We start from the raw sequence: 23696 nt of genomic DNA, 5'->3' as shown, positions 1-23696 counted from the left end.
CTTTCATCAAGAGGCTCTTTAGTTCCTCTTCACTTTCTGTCATAAGGATGGTGTCATCTGTATATCTGAGGTTATTGATATTTCTCCTGGCAGTCTTGATTCCAGCTTGTGCTTCTTCCAGTCCAGGGTTTCTCATGATGTACTCTGCATAGAAGGTAAATAAGCAGGGTGACAATATACAGCCTTGATGTACTCCTTTTCCTATTCGGAACCAGTCTGTTGTTCCAAGTCCAGTTCTAATTGTTGCTTCCTGACCTGCATACAGGTTCTCAAGAGGCAGGTCAGGTGGTCTGGTATTCCCATCTTTTTCAGAATTTTCCACAGTTTTTTGTGATCCACACAGTCGAAAGCTTTGGCATAGTCAATAAAGCAGAAATAGATGTTTTTCTGGAACTTGATTTTTTGATGATCCAGCGTATGTTGGCAATTTGATATCTGGTTCGTCTGCCTTTTCTAAAACCAAATGGAACATCTGGAAGTTCTCAGTTCACGTATTGCTGAAGCCTGACTTGGAGAATTTTGAGCATTACTTTATTAGCGTGTGAGATGAGTGCAATTGTGCAGTAGTTTGAGCATTCTTTGGGATTGCCTTTCTTAGGGATAGGAATGAAAACTGACCTTTTCCAGTCCTGTGGCCACTGCTGAGTTTTCCAAATTTGCTGGCATATTGAGTGCAGCACTTTTACAGCATCATCTTTCAGGATTTGAAATAGCTCAACTAGAATTCCATCACAGCCACTAGCTTTGTTCATAGTGATGTTTTCTAAGGCCCATTTGCCTTCACATTCCTGGATGTCTGGCTCTAGGTGAGTGATCACACCATTGTGATTATCTGAGTCATGAAGATCTTTTTGTATAGTTCTTCTGTGTACTCTTGCCACCTCTTCTTAATATCTTCTGCTTCTGTTAGGTCCATACCAATTCTGTCCTTTATTGAGCCCATTTTTGCATGAAATGTTCTCTTGGTATCTCTAATTTTCTTGACGAGATCTCTAGTCTTTCCCATTCTATTGTTTTCCTCTATTTCTTAGCATTGATCACTGAGGAAGGCTTTCTTATCTCTCCTGGCTATTCTTTGGAACTCTGCATTCAAATGGGAAAATCTTTCCTTTTCTCCTTTGCTTTTTGCTTCTCTTCGTTTAACAGCTATTTGTAAGGCCTTGTCAGACAACCATTTTGCCTTTTTGCATTTCTTTTCCATGGGGATGGCCTTGATCCCTGTTTCCTGTTGTGACTAATACAGTGGGGGTCGGTGGTATGCCTTTCAAGAGCTTTCATGCCAGTATGAAAAAAAAAAAAGATGAATTAAGGTAAATAATGAACCAAAAATTAAAACTATTTCTATTATATTGTTCCAATAAGTGTATTCCAAGAACAAAAGAATCCAAGCACTTAGAAAATAGAAGGGACTGAGGGTCAACTTTATGTAGGAAGATGTCTATGCAAAGGAAGCCTGGAAACCATTTGTCAGCAGAGACACATGCCTTTGCAGCAGCCGAGGCAGCAAAGAAATTGGCTCATATTAAAAAAGATCAGCTGGTAAAGAATCTGCCTGTGATGCAGGAGACTTGGGTTCGATCCCTGGGTCAGGAAGATCTCTTGGAGGAGGAAATGGCAACCCACTGTAGCATTCTTGCCTGAAGAATTCCACAGACAGAGGAGTCTGCTGGGCTATGTAGTCCATGGGATCAAAAAGAGTCAGACATGCCTGAGAGACTACACTCTCACTTTCAAAATTTCTGAGCCACCTGACAGTAAATATCCACCTGCATCGCGGGCGACCTGGACTGGATCCCTGGGTCGGGAAGATCCCCTAGAGCAGGGAAAGGCTAACCACTGGGATATTCTTGCCTGAAGAATTCCATGAGATTTTGGCGAGCTGCAGTCCAGGGGATCACAGAGATTTGGACACAACTGAGCTACTAACAGTTCTAAATTAAGGGAAAGGCTTTTAAGATGATCATGGCTTCCCTACAGTCACTCTGTGAAGACAGCAGTTGGAAAACAGCTTAATGCCAAGATCTTTTTGTTGTTGTTAAAGCAATGTTTTACACAGTATGATAAAATAGGAATTTTGCATAAGACAAGCACAAAATATGTAAACAAAGTCACATACCATTAAAAGTATTGCTATGTGGAAGTTTGGAATAGAATTTTAGGAAAGGAATACCAATGGTTCTCATCAATAGTAACCTGTCATCTAAGCTACAAAACTCAACATTAAAACAAAAGCTGAAACAAAGTTATTGATTTTGGGGGGAGGGGCATTACTTTTAAAACTAGTTAGCTTATATATAATTTTATGGTAAAGTTTGAAGAATTTTAGATAATACGATCCTTCTTCTTGGTGAGATTTTAATTCTTAATTTCCAGTTTTGAAGTTTGTAAATTATTTAGCAATAGGAAGTTTCCAAATAAGAATAATGCAATTTTTGATGATATGTATCAATCCCTGGTGGCTCAGATGGTAAAGAATCTGCCTGCAGTGCAGGAGACCTGAGTTTGATCCCTGCGTTAGGAAGATCCCCTAGAGACGGGAATGAGTTCCCCACTCCGGCATTCTTGCCTGGAGAATTCCATGGACAGAGGAGCCTGGCTAGCTGTACTCCATGGGGTCACAAAGGGTCAGACTCAACTGAGTGACTAATCCACGCACAACAATGTCACAAATTTCATAGATTTTACAAATTTTCAATGATAAGTTTACACATTTTTAAAATGAATCAGAATAATCAAACATATATTAATGGTTAAGATCATTTATAGGTACAATAAGTTTAGATGTTTGTGTTGTCATGTACATAATCAAGACACCTAGAATATGCCTATGTGACCTTGAACATGTTTACTCATTTTGTTTCATGTTTCAGTTTGATTTCTACACTTGTAGATAAAATTAAGTGATTTTTATTGTACCTGTAACTCAAATGCAAGAGAAATGGCTCTTTTGTGTGTTCTAGTTTTCCAGTTATAGTTTTTAAAATACCGTTTTTTAAATTTATATTCAATTTTAAAGTTGTGTCATTTTTTTTATTCTGAGAGAATATTTATACATTTTGAGACCAAAAAGGTACCACTATATTTTGTAAATGTCAGTGATAAAATCAGATCCAGTATTAACGAGTTCTCTTTACAAATAAAGTATCAGGACGTATATGTTGCTGTTCAATACCTTAATATTTCTCAAAAGTCCCAGATTGTATATGAAACCTAATATGGAATATATTTTTAAGGAAGAGCATTAATGTGCTGTCCCTCTGTGTATGCAGTACCCAGCACCTCATTTTATGAGACACAAATCTTTATTTTGCAGTGATTAAATATTCTCACTCAAATATTTATCTTTTTCGTTAGAAAGAGAATGCAGTATTCCTGAAATGGATACATACTTAAATGCTTATCCCAGGAAAGAAACATTTAAAGTTGGAGATGTGCTGAAATTCTCCTGCAGTCAAGGCCGTATTATGGTTGGAGCAGATTCAGTTCAGTGCTACCACTTTGGATGGTCCCCTAAACTTCCAACATGTAAAGGTAAATATTTATCTGACAGTTGTTGGAGCAAGAGTTGGGATTTCAGATATCAACCTTTTTATTTCCCTCTCAATTTTCTGTCCACTTCCAGTGCATCTATAGTCGAATGCATTAAGCCAGAGATATACCCATCAAGGTGGAGAAGGAAATGGCAACCCAGTCTAGAATTCTTGCCTGGAAAATCCCAGACAGAGAAGCCTGGTGGGCTGCTGTTTATGGGGTCACACAGAGTCAGACAGGACTGAAGCGACTTAGCAACAGCAAACCCACCAAGGACATGTGCTGGGTAGTAGATACCTCAGTTTTCTTTATTTAAGAAATTAACCTCCAGGCGCTTCTTAAAATCTGTGGTGGAGAATCCACAGAAATACATGAGGAACCTGACAGTGGCGGGATTACTTGTTTGTTTTCCTTTTTCCTGCAATTCCACCATTAATATTGAATAGTTTATATACTGTGAGCTTTACCTCTAGTGTCCTCAAGTATGTCTAAAGAGTGTTAAAGTAACTTAAAGTCAGTTCAATCACACGTATCAAATAACATGAATCAAAGTTAAACTGTTCAAATGCTTCTCTCAAACGATATTTTTTTCCAAAAAGTTTTCATGCAGTGTTTCTGTGGAATAAAAGTATTGCTGTAATTTATACACCCAGACTGAGTAATTGGCTTGCATACCTATTAGCATGTCTGGATAATGAACATGCTTTCTGAGCAAACACAGACTTCAATATGCTAGTTCAAGATGAGTAATAGAATTGGTAAACATGAGTCTGGTGTAAACACTATTCCTTTTTCATTGCTTAAGAATGCTGAAGTATATAATATAATAAACAAAAGATCAGTTAGTGAAATAAATTGCTGCATTAGCTGGATTTTTCAGTGATAAAACAAACAATATAACCATAATTTACACAATATTTCTACAGAAGGGAAAGTAAAATCGTGTGCTCCACCTCCTCAACTTCTCAATGGGAAAGGGAAAGAAATACACAAAGAAGAATATGCACACAATGAGGTCGTGGAATATGCTTGCAACCCCAGATTTCTGATGAAGGGTTCTCGTAAAATTCAGTGTGTTGATGGAGAATGGACAGCTTTACCTGTGTGTATTGGTAATGTATTAAAATTAGTAATATTTAAAGGTAAATCAATATTTTTATTTGTATCCATATACACATTTAAATAATATTTTAAAGACAAACCTATTTTTGTGAATTTTCAGAGGAGGAGCGTACCTGTGGAGATATACCTGACCTTGATCATGGCGATGTCAAGCCTTCTGTCCCTCCCTACCAGCATGGCGACTTGGTAGAGTTCAGTTGCAGAGAAGCATTTACAATGATTGGACCCAGATTTATCACGTGTATTAGTGGAGAGTGGACCCAGCCTCCTCAGTGCATTGGTCAGAATACACATCTCAAATTGACATTTAGTATTTGCAGGCATTCTGTTGAAATTTAGAGTTATCCTTGAAAATGTCAGATCTTAAATTATATAATGATCCCAAACATTTGATTTTTATAGTTCAATATGTGTCTAAAGAGGAAATATATAAACTAGCAATAGAATTTTATACATCTTTCTGTCCTGATGTTAACATTGTTTATCTTGATAAGTGTGAAGCTAAATCTTACTGATAGGTACTCATGTGATTAAAATGTGAGTACTAGTTACCAGGAAAATACAACTATCATTGCAGAAATGCCATTTTTGCTTTTATATGGTACTATTTCTTTTAGAACATTTGAAACCAAGAATTAGAGTTGAGGGAATACCCTTTTGATACATTTCTGTAAGAATCTTGCCTCTCTCAAAGCTTCTAACAATGATAATTTCTCAGTCTGTTTCAAATTCTGTAAAGAGAAGTTTCTGTGCTGTGTAGGGTGGGCTCAAGTCCACCCTGTTAGTAAGTAACAGTAATGGGAGGCACTTTGGGTGGGGCCAGAAACCTGCCCTGACACAGTTCCCTGTAAGAGACTCATCCTGACCTTTGGATGACTGAGTCTTTGATGATTGACCAGGAGAATCAATCTTAGCTGCCTTCTTTCATTTTTTCTCTTGGAATAGACTCTTTCCTGGAGTTTTCCTGGGCTCTGCATTCAAAGAGAGCCCTGGGTGTCCAGGCCTATTAACTCCATTGTATTTCTAGTCATTAATTATTCCAAGAAGAAGGTAGGGCTTAGGCTCAGGGCCTGAATGAGGACAGGGACTGATAGCTGTTTTCTGCGCCGACAGTATGTTGAAAGACCCATACTCAAAAGACCAGTTGACAGATGGGAGACATTCAGTAGGAGTTTATTTAGTTAAACAATAAATTTTTCCTTATTAATCCCTAATTTTTGTGAACACATTCCTCTGCTAGGAATTGCCAGTTCTTCAAGACCAAACCTCATCTTTGTCCTCTATCTCCTCAAATGACCTCACTTCATTTAACTTTACATTCTACCTTATGCAAAATGTCTGCCTCAATTATTACTCTTCTGACCTCAGAGCTTTCCTTCCAAAGTTTAATCCTCTACCTGTATTCAGTTTAATGTAGTCCCCTTTTCTATAATAGACCTTATTCCAGTTTTGTTCTCTCAAGGTTTATTTTGTAACTCTGTCTAATATAGCTTGTCATTCTTCCTAGTATGCTTATTTTCTTCTAATAAAATAAGTCTGCTTTCCTTCCAGAAACCAGTCCATCATAGGATGAGGCCCACAGTCACCACTGCTCTTTTTGAGTATACATCTTCATTTGGCCACCAATCCTTGAAGGATACTACTGATTTTGTGTCCTTCAATACTCTGAACAAATCCTAAAAACAGGGCTATTTCTCAATCCTCCAGGGTGTTTTGAATTCAGCTCCTTATTTTATTTTTTAGAGTTTCGTTTTGAAATCATCGCTTTTCTTTGACTTTTCCTTTGACTTGACTTTTCCTTATTTTATTCATTTCACTTAACCTTTGTCATTAACAAATCATTAACATATACTGCCAAAGACCTATACGGATATTTTGTCAAATTCAAAAAGAACCTCCACCTGCACTGAATTTCTGAAATAGGTATCTATACTTTTGTCGTTAACAAATCATTAACATATACTGCCAAAGACCTATATGGATATTTTGTCAAATTCAAAAAGAACCTCCACCTGCATTGAATTTATGAAATAGGCATCTATATAAAAAGCTTCTTAGTCCATATTTAACTTATCCTGGAGCTGGAAAAAAATTGTTATCTTGGCATTATAGTGGATTATAGAATGATCTGATACATAACATAGTGTCTCAAAGACTCTATAAGTGTATATACAAGATATGTTGTAACTTTAAGTACCCATTTTCTTATTTCAAGTATTTGTTCACTTTTGGTGGTTAGATAAAAGATTTGCTTAAAAGTTAAGATTCTATACAAAATGCCTTGGATAGGTGTTATTATTGGATAATAAAACTTGTTTTATTATTATGTTTCATTTCATTTCTTGAAAAAATATATATAAAATAACAACTTGGCATGCTATGTTCACAGATAATTGTTTTTATTTTATTGTTTTAAGATTATGAGTTAAAAATAATGCCGAGATGCTTAAGGTCAACAAGAAAATTATATGAACATTTGCACAGATTTCAAATTTGGGACCAAATTTATTCATGTGATGACTATTTGCTGTGTAGATCATCAAGAAGTTTTCCAGTCAAAAAGGCAGAAATCTTTAGGATAGATATTTTCTCTGAAATTTCAAAAACTGGATGCAGGACTCAGGCTCATGTATAATTTTTCATCTCATGTAATTTGATCAGCAGTAACTTGGCTGCTGGAATTTGTAGGCATAAATGCTAACATCATTATTTTATTGACTCCATAGCTATTTTTTATTAGCAATTTGGTTCTTTAGAACTAGTCTTTTCAAGGGAATGTTTTCATTTTATAGCAACAGATGAACTTAAGAAGTGTAAAGGGTCAAAATTATTTCTACCTAATGGAGAACTAGCACATAAAATTGAATATGATCATAACACCAACAAAAGTTACCAATGCCGAGGAAAATCAGAACTCAAACACTCAATCTGTATAAATGGAAAATGGGATCCTAAAGTAACCTGCAAAGAAGGTAATCTCTTGTCTGTAATGTTTTAAAAAATGTATTCTATTTCTAACTCGTAAAAGTAGTATCTTTGTGTCCTTCAAGGAAATTTAGCTGTTTATCATTACAAATGTTTTCCTTCTGCAAGGTAATTTAGAAGCTAATCAAAATACTGTGTCTAAATATTAATTGTATAATGTGCCTTAGTCAGCTATGTGACAAACCACCCAGAGACTTTGTGACTTTAAATTAACATCTGGGCAGTAGATGTGCTCATTTCTACGGGAAAGCCATTACTTCTGATTTTGTGTATTACACATAAATGTGCTCATGCCTATGCTGAACTATTATGTATTTATCCACATATCTATTTATGTATCAATCTATATATCTATTTTTCTATTTGTTTAACTGTCTTGAAAAGTCTTGAGTCATGTTGACACGATGAATTCCAGTTGAATTGGTTCATTTCAGTTTTCCACTTTTCATATCTGTGTTTCTCTTCTCCGACTGTGACATCTTGACTCCCTATCCTCAATATTTTTACCAATTTCTACAAGCCTAGACTATCTAGAAAGAAGCTTCAAATGAATACAAAACCAAATCTATTGTCTAATATTCAACCTCATAATTCATCCTTTTATAAAGATCCCTATATAAAAACCATACCACAGTAAAGCTGTATTAATGGAGAATAAATTATTTAGAAAAGCATAACTATTTGGGAATTAAACAACAAGCTTCTAAATAACTGCCATGCCCAAAGATAATGTACATTGTGTATTATGGGCTTCCCTGGTAGCTCAGCTGGTAAAGAATCTGCCTGCAATGCAGGAGATCCCAGTTCAATTTCTAGATCAGGAATATCAACTAGAGCAGAGTTAGGCTGCCCACTCCAGGATTCTTGAACTTCCCTGGTAGATCAGTCTATAATCCACCTGCAGTGGCGCGGGTGGGGGGGACCTGGTGAATCCCTGTGTTGGGAAGATCCCATGGATGCAACCCACTCCAGAATTCTTGCCTGGAGAAGTCCCAAGGACAGAGGAGCCTGGCAGGTTGCAGGCCATGGTATCATAAAAGTGGGACATGACCGAGTGGCTAAACACAGCATTGTATATTATACATTATGTGTTTGTGATTGCTTAGCCCTTGTGAGTTAATTTTTTTATAATTATAAAATATTTCTTAATTTTTGTCATGCACCTTGTCTGGAAATCTGTATTAGCTTATTAAATATAATTAAATTAAAACAATTTATTGTTTCACATGATGAAGGAATTCCAAACAAATTTCAAGGAATTCATGTTTGTAAATTATTCTAAATTAATAGCAAATATAAAAATAAAAAAAAAGCTTGCTACACAACTGCATCTTTAAGGAAACAACATTTACAGGTAGTGGATTATGTATGTTCTACAGTTTCTTCTAGAAACTTTATAGTGTTATGTGAGTATATTTAAGTATGTTATCTGTCTTATGTGAACATTTGAGGATTGCATAAAGTAGGAGTTGATTTTTTATGGATGGATTTGTCAATTATTTTAGCACTATGTGTGGAAAAGACTTTGAAGTGGAAAATCAGTTAACTATGAAAATGTTGATTTATTTCTGAACTTTGTATTCAGTCATTTAACAATCTTCACTGGTGCCAAATTACCTTTGTAACTAGCTTTTTAGTAGGCTGAAAGTCTGATAATAGTCTCCAAGTATGTTCCTTTCACTCAAAATTACTTTAGTTATTCAGGGTTTGAACATAGAAATTTCAGGGGAAACTTACAAATTTTGATAAAATATTGGGTTGTATATGGAAAGGGGTGACTTTGTAATGAGAAACGAATTGTGGAGAATTGACTTCTTTACCATTTTGAATTTTGAAATCATAAACATGGTATGTCTCTATTTATTTCTGCTTCAATTTTTCTAGACATACCAGTAGGCTCCCCTGGGAACTCAGTAAAGAATCTGCCTGCAATTCAGGAGACCCAGGTTCAGTCCCTGAGTGGGGAAGATCCCCTAGAGAAGGGAATGGTTACCCACTCCAGTATTCTTGCCTGGAGAATCCCATGGACAGAAAAGCCTGGCAGGCTACAGTCCATAGGGTTGCAGAGAGTTGATAACGCTTGAGCACATGTGAGATCTGATATACAGTTTGCTTCTTCGAAACATTCCCTTGATGAAGAATTCAATTTCTTTAATAGTGAGTTTGCTATTCACATTTTCTACATTGTCTTATCATTGTGTGAAGGTTGCATTTTTCAAGAAATACCTCTATTTTACCTAACTTATGAAATTGATTGATGTAAAATCATTTCTAATAGTCACTTAACATTCTATTTTTCTTTTAATCCTATAGTATATTTGGTGGTATCAGCTCTTTCATTCTTGGTATTGAGAGTTGTTTCCCACCTTTATTTTGTGATCAGAGTTTTGTTTTTCGAAATTAACATTTTCAAATTAACATTTTTTAGCACCCTTAGTTTCTTCCATTTCCTCTCTTGTCTAATTTTTATCATGTTAATATTCTTGATTTTTAACTTTGTTAATTTTCTGATTTCTCTTTTCTATTAAACTTTCTCAAATTTTTTCTCTCTTGTGGATTTAATTTGTCTTTTTTCTAATGGCTTGATTGTAATTTTACTCTCTCGTTTCTTAAGATAGAAAATGAAAACATTGATTCAAACCATCCTGCTTTTTAAATCTAAAACTGCAAAACTACCTTTTTTAACTTCTAAGTATTGCTTTACCTGTGTAAAACTACCTTTTTGGACTGTTAAGAATTGCTTTATCTGTGCCTCAAAAATTTATAAATATGTATCAATTTTATTTTCATTTAACTCTATGTGAAACATTTCCTAATATTCCTAGTGACTTCTTTGACATAACAGTTGTTTAGAAATTTGTTGTTCAATTCTCACATATTTATGATTTTCTAAATAATTCATTCTTCATTAGCAGTCATACTGCAGTATGATTTTTATCTAGAGAGCTGCTTATTTTTACTGTACACAATTTGATGATTATCATGTGTGATTGCATGGATAATTTATTCTTATTGATTTCTAATCTAATTCCTTGTCATAGAACACACTCTGCAAATTTTTAATATTTTGAATTTTATTCTTTCTTTGTTGCACAACATATTGTCTATCTTTGTGATGTTTCCATTTCATATAAAGTATATGTGTATTCTAGTTTCTAGATCAGGTTAACATTGTTCTTAGTGTTCTAAAGAAATGTGCCTATGTCTTAAAATAGTTTTTTCTCATTGTTCTATCCATCAGAGTAGGAAGGCTCTCAGAATTGCTAACAAGGGATGTGGATTTGTCTACTTCTTTTTTCAGTTCTGCATATCTTTGCTTCATGTATTCTGATATATTCTTAGATATATCATATATTTATAATGGCTTAGTCCTTGTGAATTACGTCTTTAATATTTATAAAATAGGTCTTCACAGTTTTCATAATATGCCTTCTCTGGAAGTCCACATCAATTTATCAAAATATAGATAATTAATTTAAAACACTTGATTATTTTCATGTGATAAAGCAACTCCTAATCAGTTTCATGTAATGTGTCCTCAAATTATTCTCTCTAAATTAAAAGCAATTGCAAATTAAAAGAAAACTAGCTAAACAACTTATTAACCCATATCACAACACTTGAAAATTAAAAAAAATTTTTTTCTGTGATTTATTGACAGAAAATATGTTAAATTAAGTAAAATGAAACAGTATACTTTGGAATCTATGGTATACAGCAAAAAACAAAGATATGTATAAATTAAAACTTTCTTTACAGAAAAAAAGGAACCTAAGTAATAGGTAATACAATCTAGAATCTAGAAAAGAACATACATCCAAAGAACATAGAAGGAAAGAAAAACTGAAATTAAAATGTCAATTTTTATAATAAACTAAAAAGCATAAATAGCTGATTTGCAAAATAGTTTATGGGGAAATGTAGTGTATAGACTAACTTTTGCAAGACTTTTAACAAGTATAAATTAAAATTATTAGGACAAAAATTTTAAACATCAGACACAAAAGAAAATGAATTTTTGAAAATACATTGACAAAAATGTCAAGATAGTTAAAACAGAAATAAGAGGAATATTTTTAATGATACATAAAATATTCCAAGTCTTCCCTGGTGGCTCTGATGGTAAAGAATCCACCTGAGTTGCAGGAGACCTCAGTTCGATTCCTGTGTCAGGAAGATCCACTGGAGGAGGGAAAGGCTTCCTACTCTAGTATTCTTGTCTGGAGAATCCAGAATCCCTATGGACAGAGGAGCCTGGCAGATTATAGTCCATGGGGTCACAAAGAGTTCGACACGACTGAGCAGCTAAGCACAACATAGCACACAAAATACTCCTACTGACAGATCAGAATAGAAAATCTGATGATATTACTAATGATGAATAAGGTGTATTCAGTCAAATATTTCTCTGAATTTAATACAAAATGTTGGGTCCCTGAAAGGATTTATGAGTTTACAGCCTATACTTGCATGTGCTTCTAATGAAATAAAAAGGAGGCTATGGTACATATATACCATGGGATATTACTCAGCCATTAAAAAGAATTCGTTTGAATCAGTTCTAATGAGATGGATGAAACTGGAGCCCATTATACAGAGTGAAGTAAGCCAGAAAGATAAAGACCATTACAGTATACTAACACATATATATGGAATTTAGAAAGATGGTAATGATAACCCTATATGCAAAACAGAAAAAGAGACACAGATGTACAGAACAAACTTTTGGACTCTGTGGGAGAAGGTGCGAGTGGGATGTTTGGAGAGAACAGCATCGAAACATGTATATTATCTAGGGTGAAACAGATCACCAGCCCAGGCTGGATGCATGAGACAAGTGCTCGGGCCTGGTGCACTGGGAAGACCCAGAGGGATCGGGTAGAGAGGGAGGTGGGAGGGGGGATCGGGATGGGCAATACATGTAAATCCATGGCTGATTCATGTCAATGTATGACAAAAACCACTACAATATTGTAAAGTAATTAGCCTCCAACTAATAAAAATAAATGAAAACACACACACACACACACACACACACACACACACACACACAAGTGAAGCATGACAGGAGAAAGCAAAACCAAGGAGTCATAAAGGGCTCCATAGTCTTCCAGGTGTATTCAAACAGTCTTCCCTCAGTTGAGCAGAACAGGTTTTGTCTTCAGATTATGAATTGTATACCTGAGGTATCTCCATTTGATGGACTCAGACACAGTTTACGGAGGGATTTTTTATACCCTCTGGTTGGTCACGTACTAAAAGCCAGGCTTGCTAATCATTAAAGCAGGTGCATTCATCATTGTGTATATCCTTTAACAGTGCAGGCAAGCTAGTGAATTGTATCTCCAGGAGAGTACTGAACTGTAAACAATTCACTCTAAAACCCAGTGAAAATATCTATCTCTTACCTAGCTCAAAAATCAGCATCAAAATAATATTTATTAACTAAATGTGGTTTATCCTTTGACTAATCAGCTCCCATGCTAGAAAAATTTGTGAGGGCTTCAATCCAATTCCAATATATCTGATCATGAGTATCTATTAAAAAACAAACAAACAAAAAGACCCTGATACCAGTTTTTCCTCAGTACCTATAACTGAGTGAACAATTCATTTAGGGCATCCTAAAGGTTAGAAAAAATTAAAATCAGTTTACATAAATCATGCAAGATTGACCATAGGAAGAATAAGAGGAAGAAACTACAAGAAAGACCACGAGACTGTGAACCAAATGTGATATATTAAAGTGCTAAACAAGCTTAAGTGTATAATTATAAAGTATCATATTATTTGATCATTTATGATATATTATTACAGATTTCTGTTTATTGAAAAAATTTCCTTTAATATTTGAACTTACACTTTCTAATCCAGAAATCTAATTTTAATATTTTCAGAAGCACAAATACAACAGTGCCCACCTCCACCTCAGATTTCCAATGCTCGAGATATGACAACTACAGTGAAATATCAAGATGGAGAAAAAATATCAATTCTGTGTAAAGAAAATTATCTAATTCAAGATGCAGAAGAAATTGTGTGCAAGGATGGAAGATGGCAGTCAATCCCACGTTGTATTGGTGAGTAGTGCATAAGTTTGTTTAAAACGTTCTTTAAAGAAGATTAATACTCCTCTAAGCTTCGTATCCTTCCATGGTGGCTCAGTGGTAAAGAAACCTCCTGCAGTGCAAGAGACGCAGGAGATACAGGTTCAATCCCTGCATGGGAAAGATCCCCTGGGGTGGGGTGGGGGGAATGGCAACCCACTCCAGTGTTCTTGCCTGGGAAATTCCATGTTCAGAGGAACCTGGTGGGCTAGAGTCCATTGGGTTGCAAAGAGTTGGGCTTGACTAAGTGACCAAGCAGCACATATTCTTTGTATGGATCAGCAAGATGAAGTCCTCTCTGTATCTTTCAATTTATCTTGAAACAGTAAATCACAGTTTCAGTTTATGAATTGATGAACATTTTCACTTCTGATGAGAAACGCAAACTCTTTGGGCTACTGTGCAAATAACAGGTAAAATTTATGTTTATGCAATTTTTTTTTCCTAATGATCAAAAGGACAAGGATGAAGGGACAGCTGGGCTGCCCAGCCTGGGAGTCATGGTCCTGAAAGATAAGCCACAGAAATTCTGACTTAGAAGTCCAGTATAACTTGTGCACAAGAAAGCCAGAGGGCCGTAGGAAACAGAGCTGCTGCTCTTTAAAGGCACACAGAAATCTCACGTGCTCTGTGCCCCAGTGAAGAGGCATCAATGGGAAAGAGGCTTGGGTTAGATTAATTTGCTTATCTTTGTGAAACTCTTAGAGGGATAGGAGACACTTGGGATCATAGATGCTGGTGCCAGCCATTGTGAGAGACAAGTGCCACTTTAGAGTTCTCCCCAACACACACACATAGCTTACTAGCACCAGAGGCTTAACAACTCACCAGCATGACAGCACCAGCCCCAGACTCTGCTGAGCTCCACAGCTGCTACACCTGCATCTCACCCTGCTCTTGGGTGTGATATCAGCCCATGTACACTTAGGCGTTGAACCCAGCTCCATCAGCACTTCATCCTGCCTATGAGTGGGCTGGCAGCCACTACATGAGGCAGAGTCTGGCAGCCAACAGAGGAGGAGGTGGGATTCTTTCCTACCAGTGCACCCAGTGTAGTTGGCATTGGTACAGCAGAAGGGCACCCCTATATCATCTAGGTCTGCTGCTCAGATCCTACAGAGAGGAGCATTCTGCTGGGCCCCATAGACTTCTCCTACATACGACCACTTCTCTAAGATCAGGGATGCACCTAACTCTTAGACATAAACAAAGCGTTAGGTAAAATCATGAGACAGAGAAATGCATTCCAAATAAAGGAACCAGACAAAATCTCAGAAAAGTCACTAAACAAAGTTAAAGTAAGCAGTCTGCCCAATAAACCATGCAAGGTAATGACCACAAAGCTGATCAATGGACTAGAGAAGAATGGATAAAAACAGAATTTTAAGAATAAAAAAATATAAAGATGAACTAAACAGTGCTGAAGGATACAACAGCTGAAATGAAAAATACACTAGAGAAAATCAATAGCAGATTAGAGGATTCAGAAGAACGGATCAGAGATATGGAAGACAGAGTAGTGGAAAGTTCCAAAGCAGCATAAGAAAAAGAAAAAAATAATTTAAAAAATGAAGATAGGTTAACAGACACCTGGGACAACATCAGTACCATTCTCATTATAAGGATATAAAATAGAGAGAGAGAGAGAGAGAGAGACATATTTGAAGAAATAATAGCTAAACTTTTCTAACCTGGGGAAGGAAGCAGACATTCAGGTCTAGAAATCAGACAATCCCAAAAAGAGATAAACCTGAAGAGGTCCATACCAGCACACATTATCCTTCAATGGAAAAAAATTAACAATATGTTGTTCCAACGTAAATGGCAATGGGATCATACTTATCAATAATTACCCAATATGTAAATGAGTTGAATGCCCCAACCAAAAGACAAAGACTGGCTGAATGGATACAAACCAAGACCCTTATATATGCTTTCTAAAATAGACCACCTCAAAACATGGGACACATACATACTGAAAGTGAAGGGCAGGGAAAGATATTTCATGCAAATGGAGACCAAAATAAATCAAGAGTAGCAATACTGATATCAGACAAAGTAGACTTTGAAATAAAGGCCATGAAAAGAGGCAAAGAAAGACACTACATAATGATCAAAGGATCAATTCAAGAAGAAGGTATAAAAATTATAAATATATATGCACCCTATGCACCAACTTAGGAGCAGCTCAATACGTAAGGCAAATGCTAACAAGTATGAAAGGGAGATTAACAGTAACACAATAATAGTGGGATATTTTAATACCCCACTGACACATATGGATATGTCAACCAAACAGAAAACTAGCAAGGAAACAAATTTTAAATGATACAATGAACCAGTTAGACCTAATTGATATCTCTAGGACATTTCACCCCCAAACAATGCATTTCACCTTTTTCTCAAGTGCACAAGGAGCAGTCTCCAGGACAGATCACATCCTGGGCCATAAATCTAGCCTTGGTAAATTCAAAGAAATTGATATTATTTCAAGCATCTTTTCTGATCACAATGCGGTAAGATTAGATGTCAACTACAGGAAAAAAAAACTATTAAAAACACAAACAGATGGAGGCTAAATAACATGATTCTGGATAACCAGCAAATAATGGAAGAAATCAAAAAGGAAATCAAAATATACATAGGAACAAATGAAAATGAAAACATGACAACCCAAAACCTATGGGATTCAGTAAAAAGAGTGCTAAGGGAAATGTTCATAACTTTACAAGCTCACCTCAAGAAATAAGAGAAAAATCAAATAAATAAACTAACTTAACACCTAAAGCAACTAGAAAACTACTAACCCCAGGGTTAGTAGAAGAAGGAAATCATAAAAATCCAGACATAAATAAATGAAAAAGAAACAAAGGAGACTATAGCAAAAATCATTAAAACTAAAAGTCAGTTCTTTGAGAGGATAAATAAAATAGATAAACCATTAGCCAGACTCATCAAATAAAAAAATGGAGAAGAATCAAATCAATAAAATTAGAAATGAAAATGGAGAAGTAATGACAACATAGAAATACAAAGGAGACTACTATCAGTAACTATATGCCAATATAGTGGACAACCTGGAAGAAACGGACAGATTCTTAGAAAAGTATAACCTTCCAAAACTGAACCAGGAAGAAAGAGAAAATCGTAACAGACCCATCACAAGCATGGAAATAGAAACTGGAATCAAAAATCTTCCAAGCAAAAGCCTAGGACCAGATGGCTTCACAGGTGAATTCTACCAAAACTTTAGAGACAAGCTAATAACACCTATCCTTCCCTGGTGGCTCAGAGGGTAAAGTATCTTCCTGCAATGTGGCAGGCCCGCGTTCAACCCCTGGGTTGGGAAGATCCCCTGGAGAAGGAAATGGCAACCCACTCCAGTACTCTTGCTTAGAAAACCCCATAGACAAAGAAGCCTGGTAGGCTATAGTCTATTTGGTCACAAAGAGTTGGACATGACTGAACGACTTCACTTTCGCTTTTCTTTTCAACATCTATCCTACTCAAACCCTTCCTGAAAATTTCAGAGGAAGGTAAGCTCCCAAACTCATTCTGTGAGGCAGCTATCACCCTAATTCCAAAACCAGACAAAGATGCCACAGAAAAAGAAAACTAAAGGCCAATCTCACTGAAGAAATAGATGCAAAAACTCTTAGCAAAATTCTAGCAAACAGAATTCAACAACATATTTAAAAGGTCATACATCATGACCAAGTAGACTTTATCCCAGGGATGCAAGGGTTCTTCAGTATTCACAAATCAATCATTGTGATATACAACATTAACAGTTTGAAGGAAAAAAGCCATATGATTATCTAAATAGATTCAGAGAACGCTTTTGACAAAACTTAACATCCATTTATGATAAAAACCCTCCAGAAAGCATGCATAGAAGGACCATACCTCAACATAATAAAAGCCATATATGATAAACCCACAGCAAACATTATCCTCAATGGTGAAAAATTGAAATCATTTACCATAAGTCAGGAATATGACAAAGGTGCTAACTCTCACCACTACTGTTCAACATAGTTTTAGAAGTTTTATCCACAATGATCAGAGAAGAAAAGGAAATAAAAGGAATCTAGATTGAAATAGAAGAAGTAAAACTCACTGTTTGCAGATGACCTGATCCTCTACATAGAAAACCCTAAAAACCCCACCAAAAAATTATTAGACCTAATCAATTAATATAGTAAATTTGCTGGATATAAAATTAATACACAGAAATCCCTTGCATTCCTATACAGTAACAATGAGAAAACAGAATAAGTAATTAAGGAGACAATCCCATTCACCACTGTGATGAAATGAATAAAATACTTAGGAATAAATCTACCTAAATAAACAAAAGACCCAGACATGGACAGCTATAAAACACTGATGAAGGAAATCAAAGATGACACAAATAGATGGAGAAATTACCATGTTCATGGATCAGAAGAATCAATATAGTGAAAATGAGTGTACTACCCAAAGGAATCTATAGATTCAGTCCAATCCCTATCAAGCTCCAACTGCATTTTTTCACAGAACTAGAACAAATAATTTCACAGTTTGTGTGGAAATACAAAAAACAAACAAACAAACAAAAAAAACCTCGAATAGCCAAAGCAATCTTGATAAGGAAGAATGGAACTGGAGGAATCAGCATGCCTGACTTCAGACTATACTACAAAGCTACAGTCATCAAGATAGTATTGTTCTGGCACAATGACAACAATATAGATCAATGGAACAAGATAGAAAACCCAGAGATAAATCCTTGCACCTATGGACACCTTGTCTTTGACAAAGGAGGCAAAAATATACAATGGAGAAAAGACAATCTCTTTTAACAAGTGGTGCTGGGAAAACTGGTCAACTATCTGTAAAAGAAGGAAACTAGAACACTTTCCAACACCATACACAAAAATAAACTCAAAATAGATTAAAGATCAAAATGTAAGATCAGAAACTATAAAACTCCTAGAGGAAAACATAGGCAAAACACTCTCTGATGTAAATCACAACAAGATCCTCTATGACCCACCTCCCAGAGTAATGGAAATAAAAGCAAAAATAAACAAATGGGACCTAATTAAATGTAAGAGCTTTTGCACAACGAAGAAAACTCTAAGCTAGGTGAAAAGACAGCATTCAGAATGGAGAAAATAATAGCAAATGAAGCAACTGACAAAGAACTAATCTCAAAAACATATAAACCACTCATGTAGCTCAATACCAGAAAAACAAACGACCCAATCCAAAAATGGGCCAAAGCATTAAACAGACATTTCTCCAAAGAAGACATACACATGGCTAACAAACACATGAAAAAATGCTCAGCATCACTCATTGTCAGAGAAATGCAAATCAAAACCACCGTGAAGTACCATTTCATGCTGGGCAGAATGGCTGCTATCTAAAAGTCTAATGCAGGAGAAGGTGTGGAGAAAAGGGAACCCTCTTACACTATTTGTGGGAATGCAAACTACTACAACCACTATGGAGAATAGTGTGGAGATTCCTTAAAAAAAAACTGAAAAAAGATCTGCCATATGACCCAGCAATCCCACCACTGGGCATACCATTGAAGAAAACAGAAATGAAAGAGACACGTGTACCCCAAAGTTCACCGTAGCACTGTTTACAATAGCTGAGACATGGAACCAACCTAGATGTCCATTAGCAGACAAATGGATAAGAAAGTTGTGGTACATATGCACAATGGAATATTACTCAGCTATTAAAAAGATTGCATTTCAATCAGTTCTAATGAGGTGTGTGAAACTGGAGCCTATTATACAGAGTGGTGTAAGTCAGAAAGAAAAACACCAATACAGTATATTAATGCATATATATGGAATTTAGAAAAATGGTCACGACAACCTATAGGCGAGACAGCAAAAGAGACACAGATATAAGAACAGACTTTTGGACTCTGTGGGACAAGGCGAGGGGGGATGATTTGAGAGAATAGCAATGAAACATGTATATTACCATATGTGAAGTAGATCATCAGTCCAAGTTCGATGCATAAAGCAGGGCACTCAAAGCTGGTGCACAGAGACAATCCGGAGGGATGGGAATGGGGGGGGGGTGGTTGGAGGGGGGTTCGGGATTGGGGACACATGTACACCCGTGGCTGATCCATGTCAATGTATGGCAAAAACCACCACAATATTGTAAAGTAATTAGCCTCCAATTAAAATGAAAAATTAATTTTAAAAATGTTGTTGTTCTGTTGACAAGTCATGTCCAATACTTTGTGACCCCATGGACTGCAACAGGCCAGGCTTCCCTGTCTCTCACAATCTCCCAGAGTTTGCCCACTGAATTTTCCATTCCAGAGTTTTCCATTGATTCAGTGATGCCACCCAACCATGTCATCCTCTGTCACCCTCTTCTCCTTCAAGAGAAAAGGCAGTAGTTACCTACAAGGAGACCCTTACAAGTATCAACAGCTTCTGAAGAATCTGTTTTTGGTCACAAGGGACTGGCACAACATATACAAACCCATGAAAGGAAAAAAAACTTGCAGCCAACACTACTGTGTCCAGGAAAAACATATTGCAACCATAGTGTGGTGTCCCTTCACACCTGCCATCATGGCTGTCATGAAAAGGGCAACATCAAGTGTTGTCAAAGATGTAGAGAAAAGGGAATCTTTGTGCACTGTTGGTGGGATTGTAAACTGGCAGAGTTGCTATGAATGTGGAATTTCCTTTAAAAATTAAAAATAGAACTGCCATATGAATCAGCTATTCAACTACTGGGTATTTATTCACAGGAACCAAAAACACTGATCTAAACAGATATATGCACTCCAATGCTCATGCAACATTACACACAATAACCAAGGTTTGGAAGCCACCTAAAGAATCCATTGATATAGAAGTAGATAAAGAAGATATTTTATATATACACGCGATATGAACTATGACCGAGCCATAAAATATGAAACATTTCCATTTGCAACAACGTGGATGTGTCTAGGATGTATTTATTCTAAGAGATGGAGGTCAGATAGAAAAAGACAAATGCCACGTGATTTCACTTATTTGTGGAATCTAAAAACAAAACAAAATAAAAGGAAAACAGACTCATACAGATACAGAAAAGTAGTGAGTTGTTGCAAGAAAGGAGGAGGGGGTTGGCAAAGTAGATACAGGGGATTTACAAGTACAAACTCCAGTTATGTAATAAAGAAGCCAGGGGGATGTATTATACAGCATAGAGAATATGGTCAATAATATTGTAATAAATTTGTTAGGAATGATTGTTACCAGACATACTGCTAGTCATTTTATAATGTATGTAAAAGTAAAATCATTTTGTAGCACATTTGAAGCTAGCATACTGTTATACATCCAACATGTCAATAAGAAATTCATTTTAAAAAGGATGAAGGGGCATATTGAACAAGTGGTAGTGGCATAGTGTTTATGGAGACAAATAGCTTGGAAGTTTCAAATGTTTGTCAGTTTTTAAATCCTTTAACTTGTTCTCAGTATTCTTTTCTTTTTTCTTATTTTAAAATCCAAAGTAATATTTGACTGTATTAATATTTTTAATGTAAAGATTATATTTGTACTTTACTCTTTGACCTCTGTACTTCATATAGAAAAAATTGGATGTTCTCAACCACCTCAAATAGACCATGGAACCATTAGCTCATCTAGTTCTGCAGAAGAAAGGAGAGAAATACATGAACAAAGGCTGTATGCACACGGCACGAAGTTAAGTTATACTTGTGAAGAAGGCTTTGAGATATCTGAACATAATGTGATAATATGCCAAATGGGAAAGTGGAGCTCTCCACCTCAGTGTGTAGGTGAGGACACTGGGCAAACCAAAATCTATTTTCAGTACCGTTCATTCAACTAATCAATTGTCATCAAAGCCATGAGACTCGATCATTTCAATTTCTAAATACATCAAGTAATTTATCTATTTATAGGTTATTATGTATTAAAATAAAATTTGTACATTAAATCAAATTTGACATAAAATTAATCATTTTTGTTATTAATAATTTCATTTCTTCTATATAGGATCACTTTTCAATCTGGCAATTATTTTGTATTAACACTGGATGGGCAATAAAATAAAACCTACTATTCATATTAGTAAACCTATTTATATCCCTATACATTCAAGTTTGAAAAATATGTCCTATGTCTTCCCTAAAATGTCCTTAATTTCTTACAATATATAGTACTTTTTCTAAGATGATGTGTGGAGTCTCAATGTGCTTTTCTTTTATTACTCATAATAGGTTAGAGAAACACTGATGGTTTCTTTCATATATTGGTAACTTCAGTTTCAAGTTCTTGCTCAACTGAACACACACCAGAATGGTGATTTTAGGAAAAATTTGTGCACTTCCCTCTCATGTCATGGACGTTCCTGTATAATCATTTATTATTTTTCAAGTAAAATTACCAAATATGTTGACCAGTACATCAAATTAAATTTCAAAGTTAGCAAAACATGAAATCATTCTTTCATTTCTTCCCAGGACTTCCTTGTGGACATCCACCTTATATTCTGAATGGTGTTTTATCTCACAAGAAAGACAGTTACCAATATGGAGAAGAAGTTACTTACGACTGTGATGAAGGGTTTGGAACTGATGGACCTGCATCTATGAGATGTTTAGGAGGGAAATGGTCTCGTCCACAAGATTGCATAAGTATAGTGTTTATCCTTTTATTCTAAAGCTGACAAATATCTTTTAATTCAAAGTGTAAATGACACAAATATGAAACTAAGCAGTAATTCTAGAATTTAACAAGGTACCTATGAAAAGTTCTGAATTCTGGTAGAGAATTAGTAACGCTAGAAATAATAAAAGTTTGATTTGTTGTTGCAGTTCAGTCATTCAGTCGTTTCTGACTCTTTGCGACCCCACTGACTATAGCAAGCCAGGCGTCCTTGTCCTTCACTGTCTCCTGGAGTTTGCTTAAACTCACATCCATTGAATCGGTGATGCCATTCAACCGTCTCATTGTTTGCTGTCCCCTTCTCCTCCCACCCTCAGTCTTTCCCAGCATCAGGGTCCTTTCCCATAAGTCGGCTCTTCATATCAGGTGAACAAAGTATTGGAGCTTCAGCTTCAGCATCAATCCTTCCAATGAATATTCAAGATCAATTTCTTTTAGGTCTTCTCCAGCACCATAGTTTGAAAGTATCAATTCTTTGGCACTCAACCTTCTTTACTATCCAACTCTCAAATCGTTCATGACTACTGGAAAAGTCATAGCTTTGGATAGGTGGACCTTTGTTGGCAAAGTGATGTCTCTGCTTTTTTAATATTCTGTCGAGGTTGTCATAGCTTTTCTTCCAAGGAGCAAGCGTCTTTTAATTTAATGGCTGCAGTGACCATCCACAGTGATTTTAGAGCCCAAGAAAATGAAGTCTGTCATTGTTTCCATTTCTTCCCCATCTATTTACCATGCAGTAATGGAACCAGATGCCGTGATCTACATTTTTTGAATGTTGAGTTTTAAGCTTGCTTTTTTATTCTCTTCTTCCACCTTCACCAAGAGGCCCTTTAGTTCCTCTTTACTTTCTGCCATTAAGGTGGTGTCATCAGAGGCATAGCTGAGGTTATTGCTATTTCTCCTGGCAACCGTGATGCCAGCTTGAGCTTCATCCAGCCAGGCATTTTGCATGATATACTCTGCATATAAGTTAAATAAGCAGGATGACAATATACACCCTTGAAGTACTCTTTTTCCAATTTTGAGCCAGTCAGTTGTCCATGTACGGCTCTAACTGTTACTTCTGCATCAACATAGAGTTTTCTCAAGAGGAAGGTAAGGTGGTCTGGTATTCCCATCTCTTCAAGAATTTTCCACAGTTTGTTGTGATCCACACAATCAAGGGCTTTAGCATAGTCAGTGAAGCAGAAGTAGATGTTTTTCTGGAATTCCCTTGCTTTTTCGGTGATCCAGTGGA

At 36.0% G+C, this 23696-nt stretch overlaps 1 protein-coding gene across 1 annotated transcript in view; it reads left to right on the top strand.

Moving 5' to 3' along the window:
• Nucleotides 1-23696, top strand: part of LOC136169339 (complement factor H-like) — a 54622-nt gene that overhangs the window by 15147 nt on the left and 15779 nt on the right. Inside the window, exons 5-11 of the mRNA XM_065937120.1 lie at nucleotides 3355-3531; nucleotides 4458-4643; nucleotides 4754-4933; nucleotides 7446-7625; nucleotides 13536-13718; nucleotides 21358-21567; nucleotides 22255-22428. Of these exons, the coding sequence (XP_065793192.1) occupies nucleotides 3355-3531; nucleotides 4458-4643; nucleotides 4754-4933; nucleotides 7446-7625; nucleotides 13536-13718; nucleotides 21358-21567; nucleotides 22255-22428 (1290 nt within the window). The remainder of the gene's footprint in view (nucleotides 1-3354; nucleotides 3532-4457; nucleotides 4644-4753; nucleotides 4934-7445; nucleotides 7626-13535; nucleotides 13719-21357; nucleotides 21568-22254; nucleotides 22429-23696) is intronic.

Source organism: Muntiacus reevesi, chromosome 5 (assembly GCF_963930625.1).
Source record: "Muntiacus reevesi chromosome 5, mMunRee1.1, whole genome shotgun sequence".
In the NCBI taxonomy this organism is placed as follows: Eukaryota; Metazoa; Chordata; class Mammalia; order Artiodactyla; family Cervidae; genus Muntiacus; species Muntiacus reevesi.
Note: the sequence above shows the minus strand (reverse complement) of the source record. Positions and strands in the feature narration are given on the sequence as shown.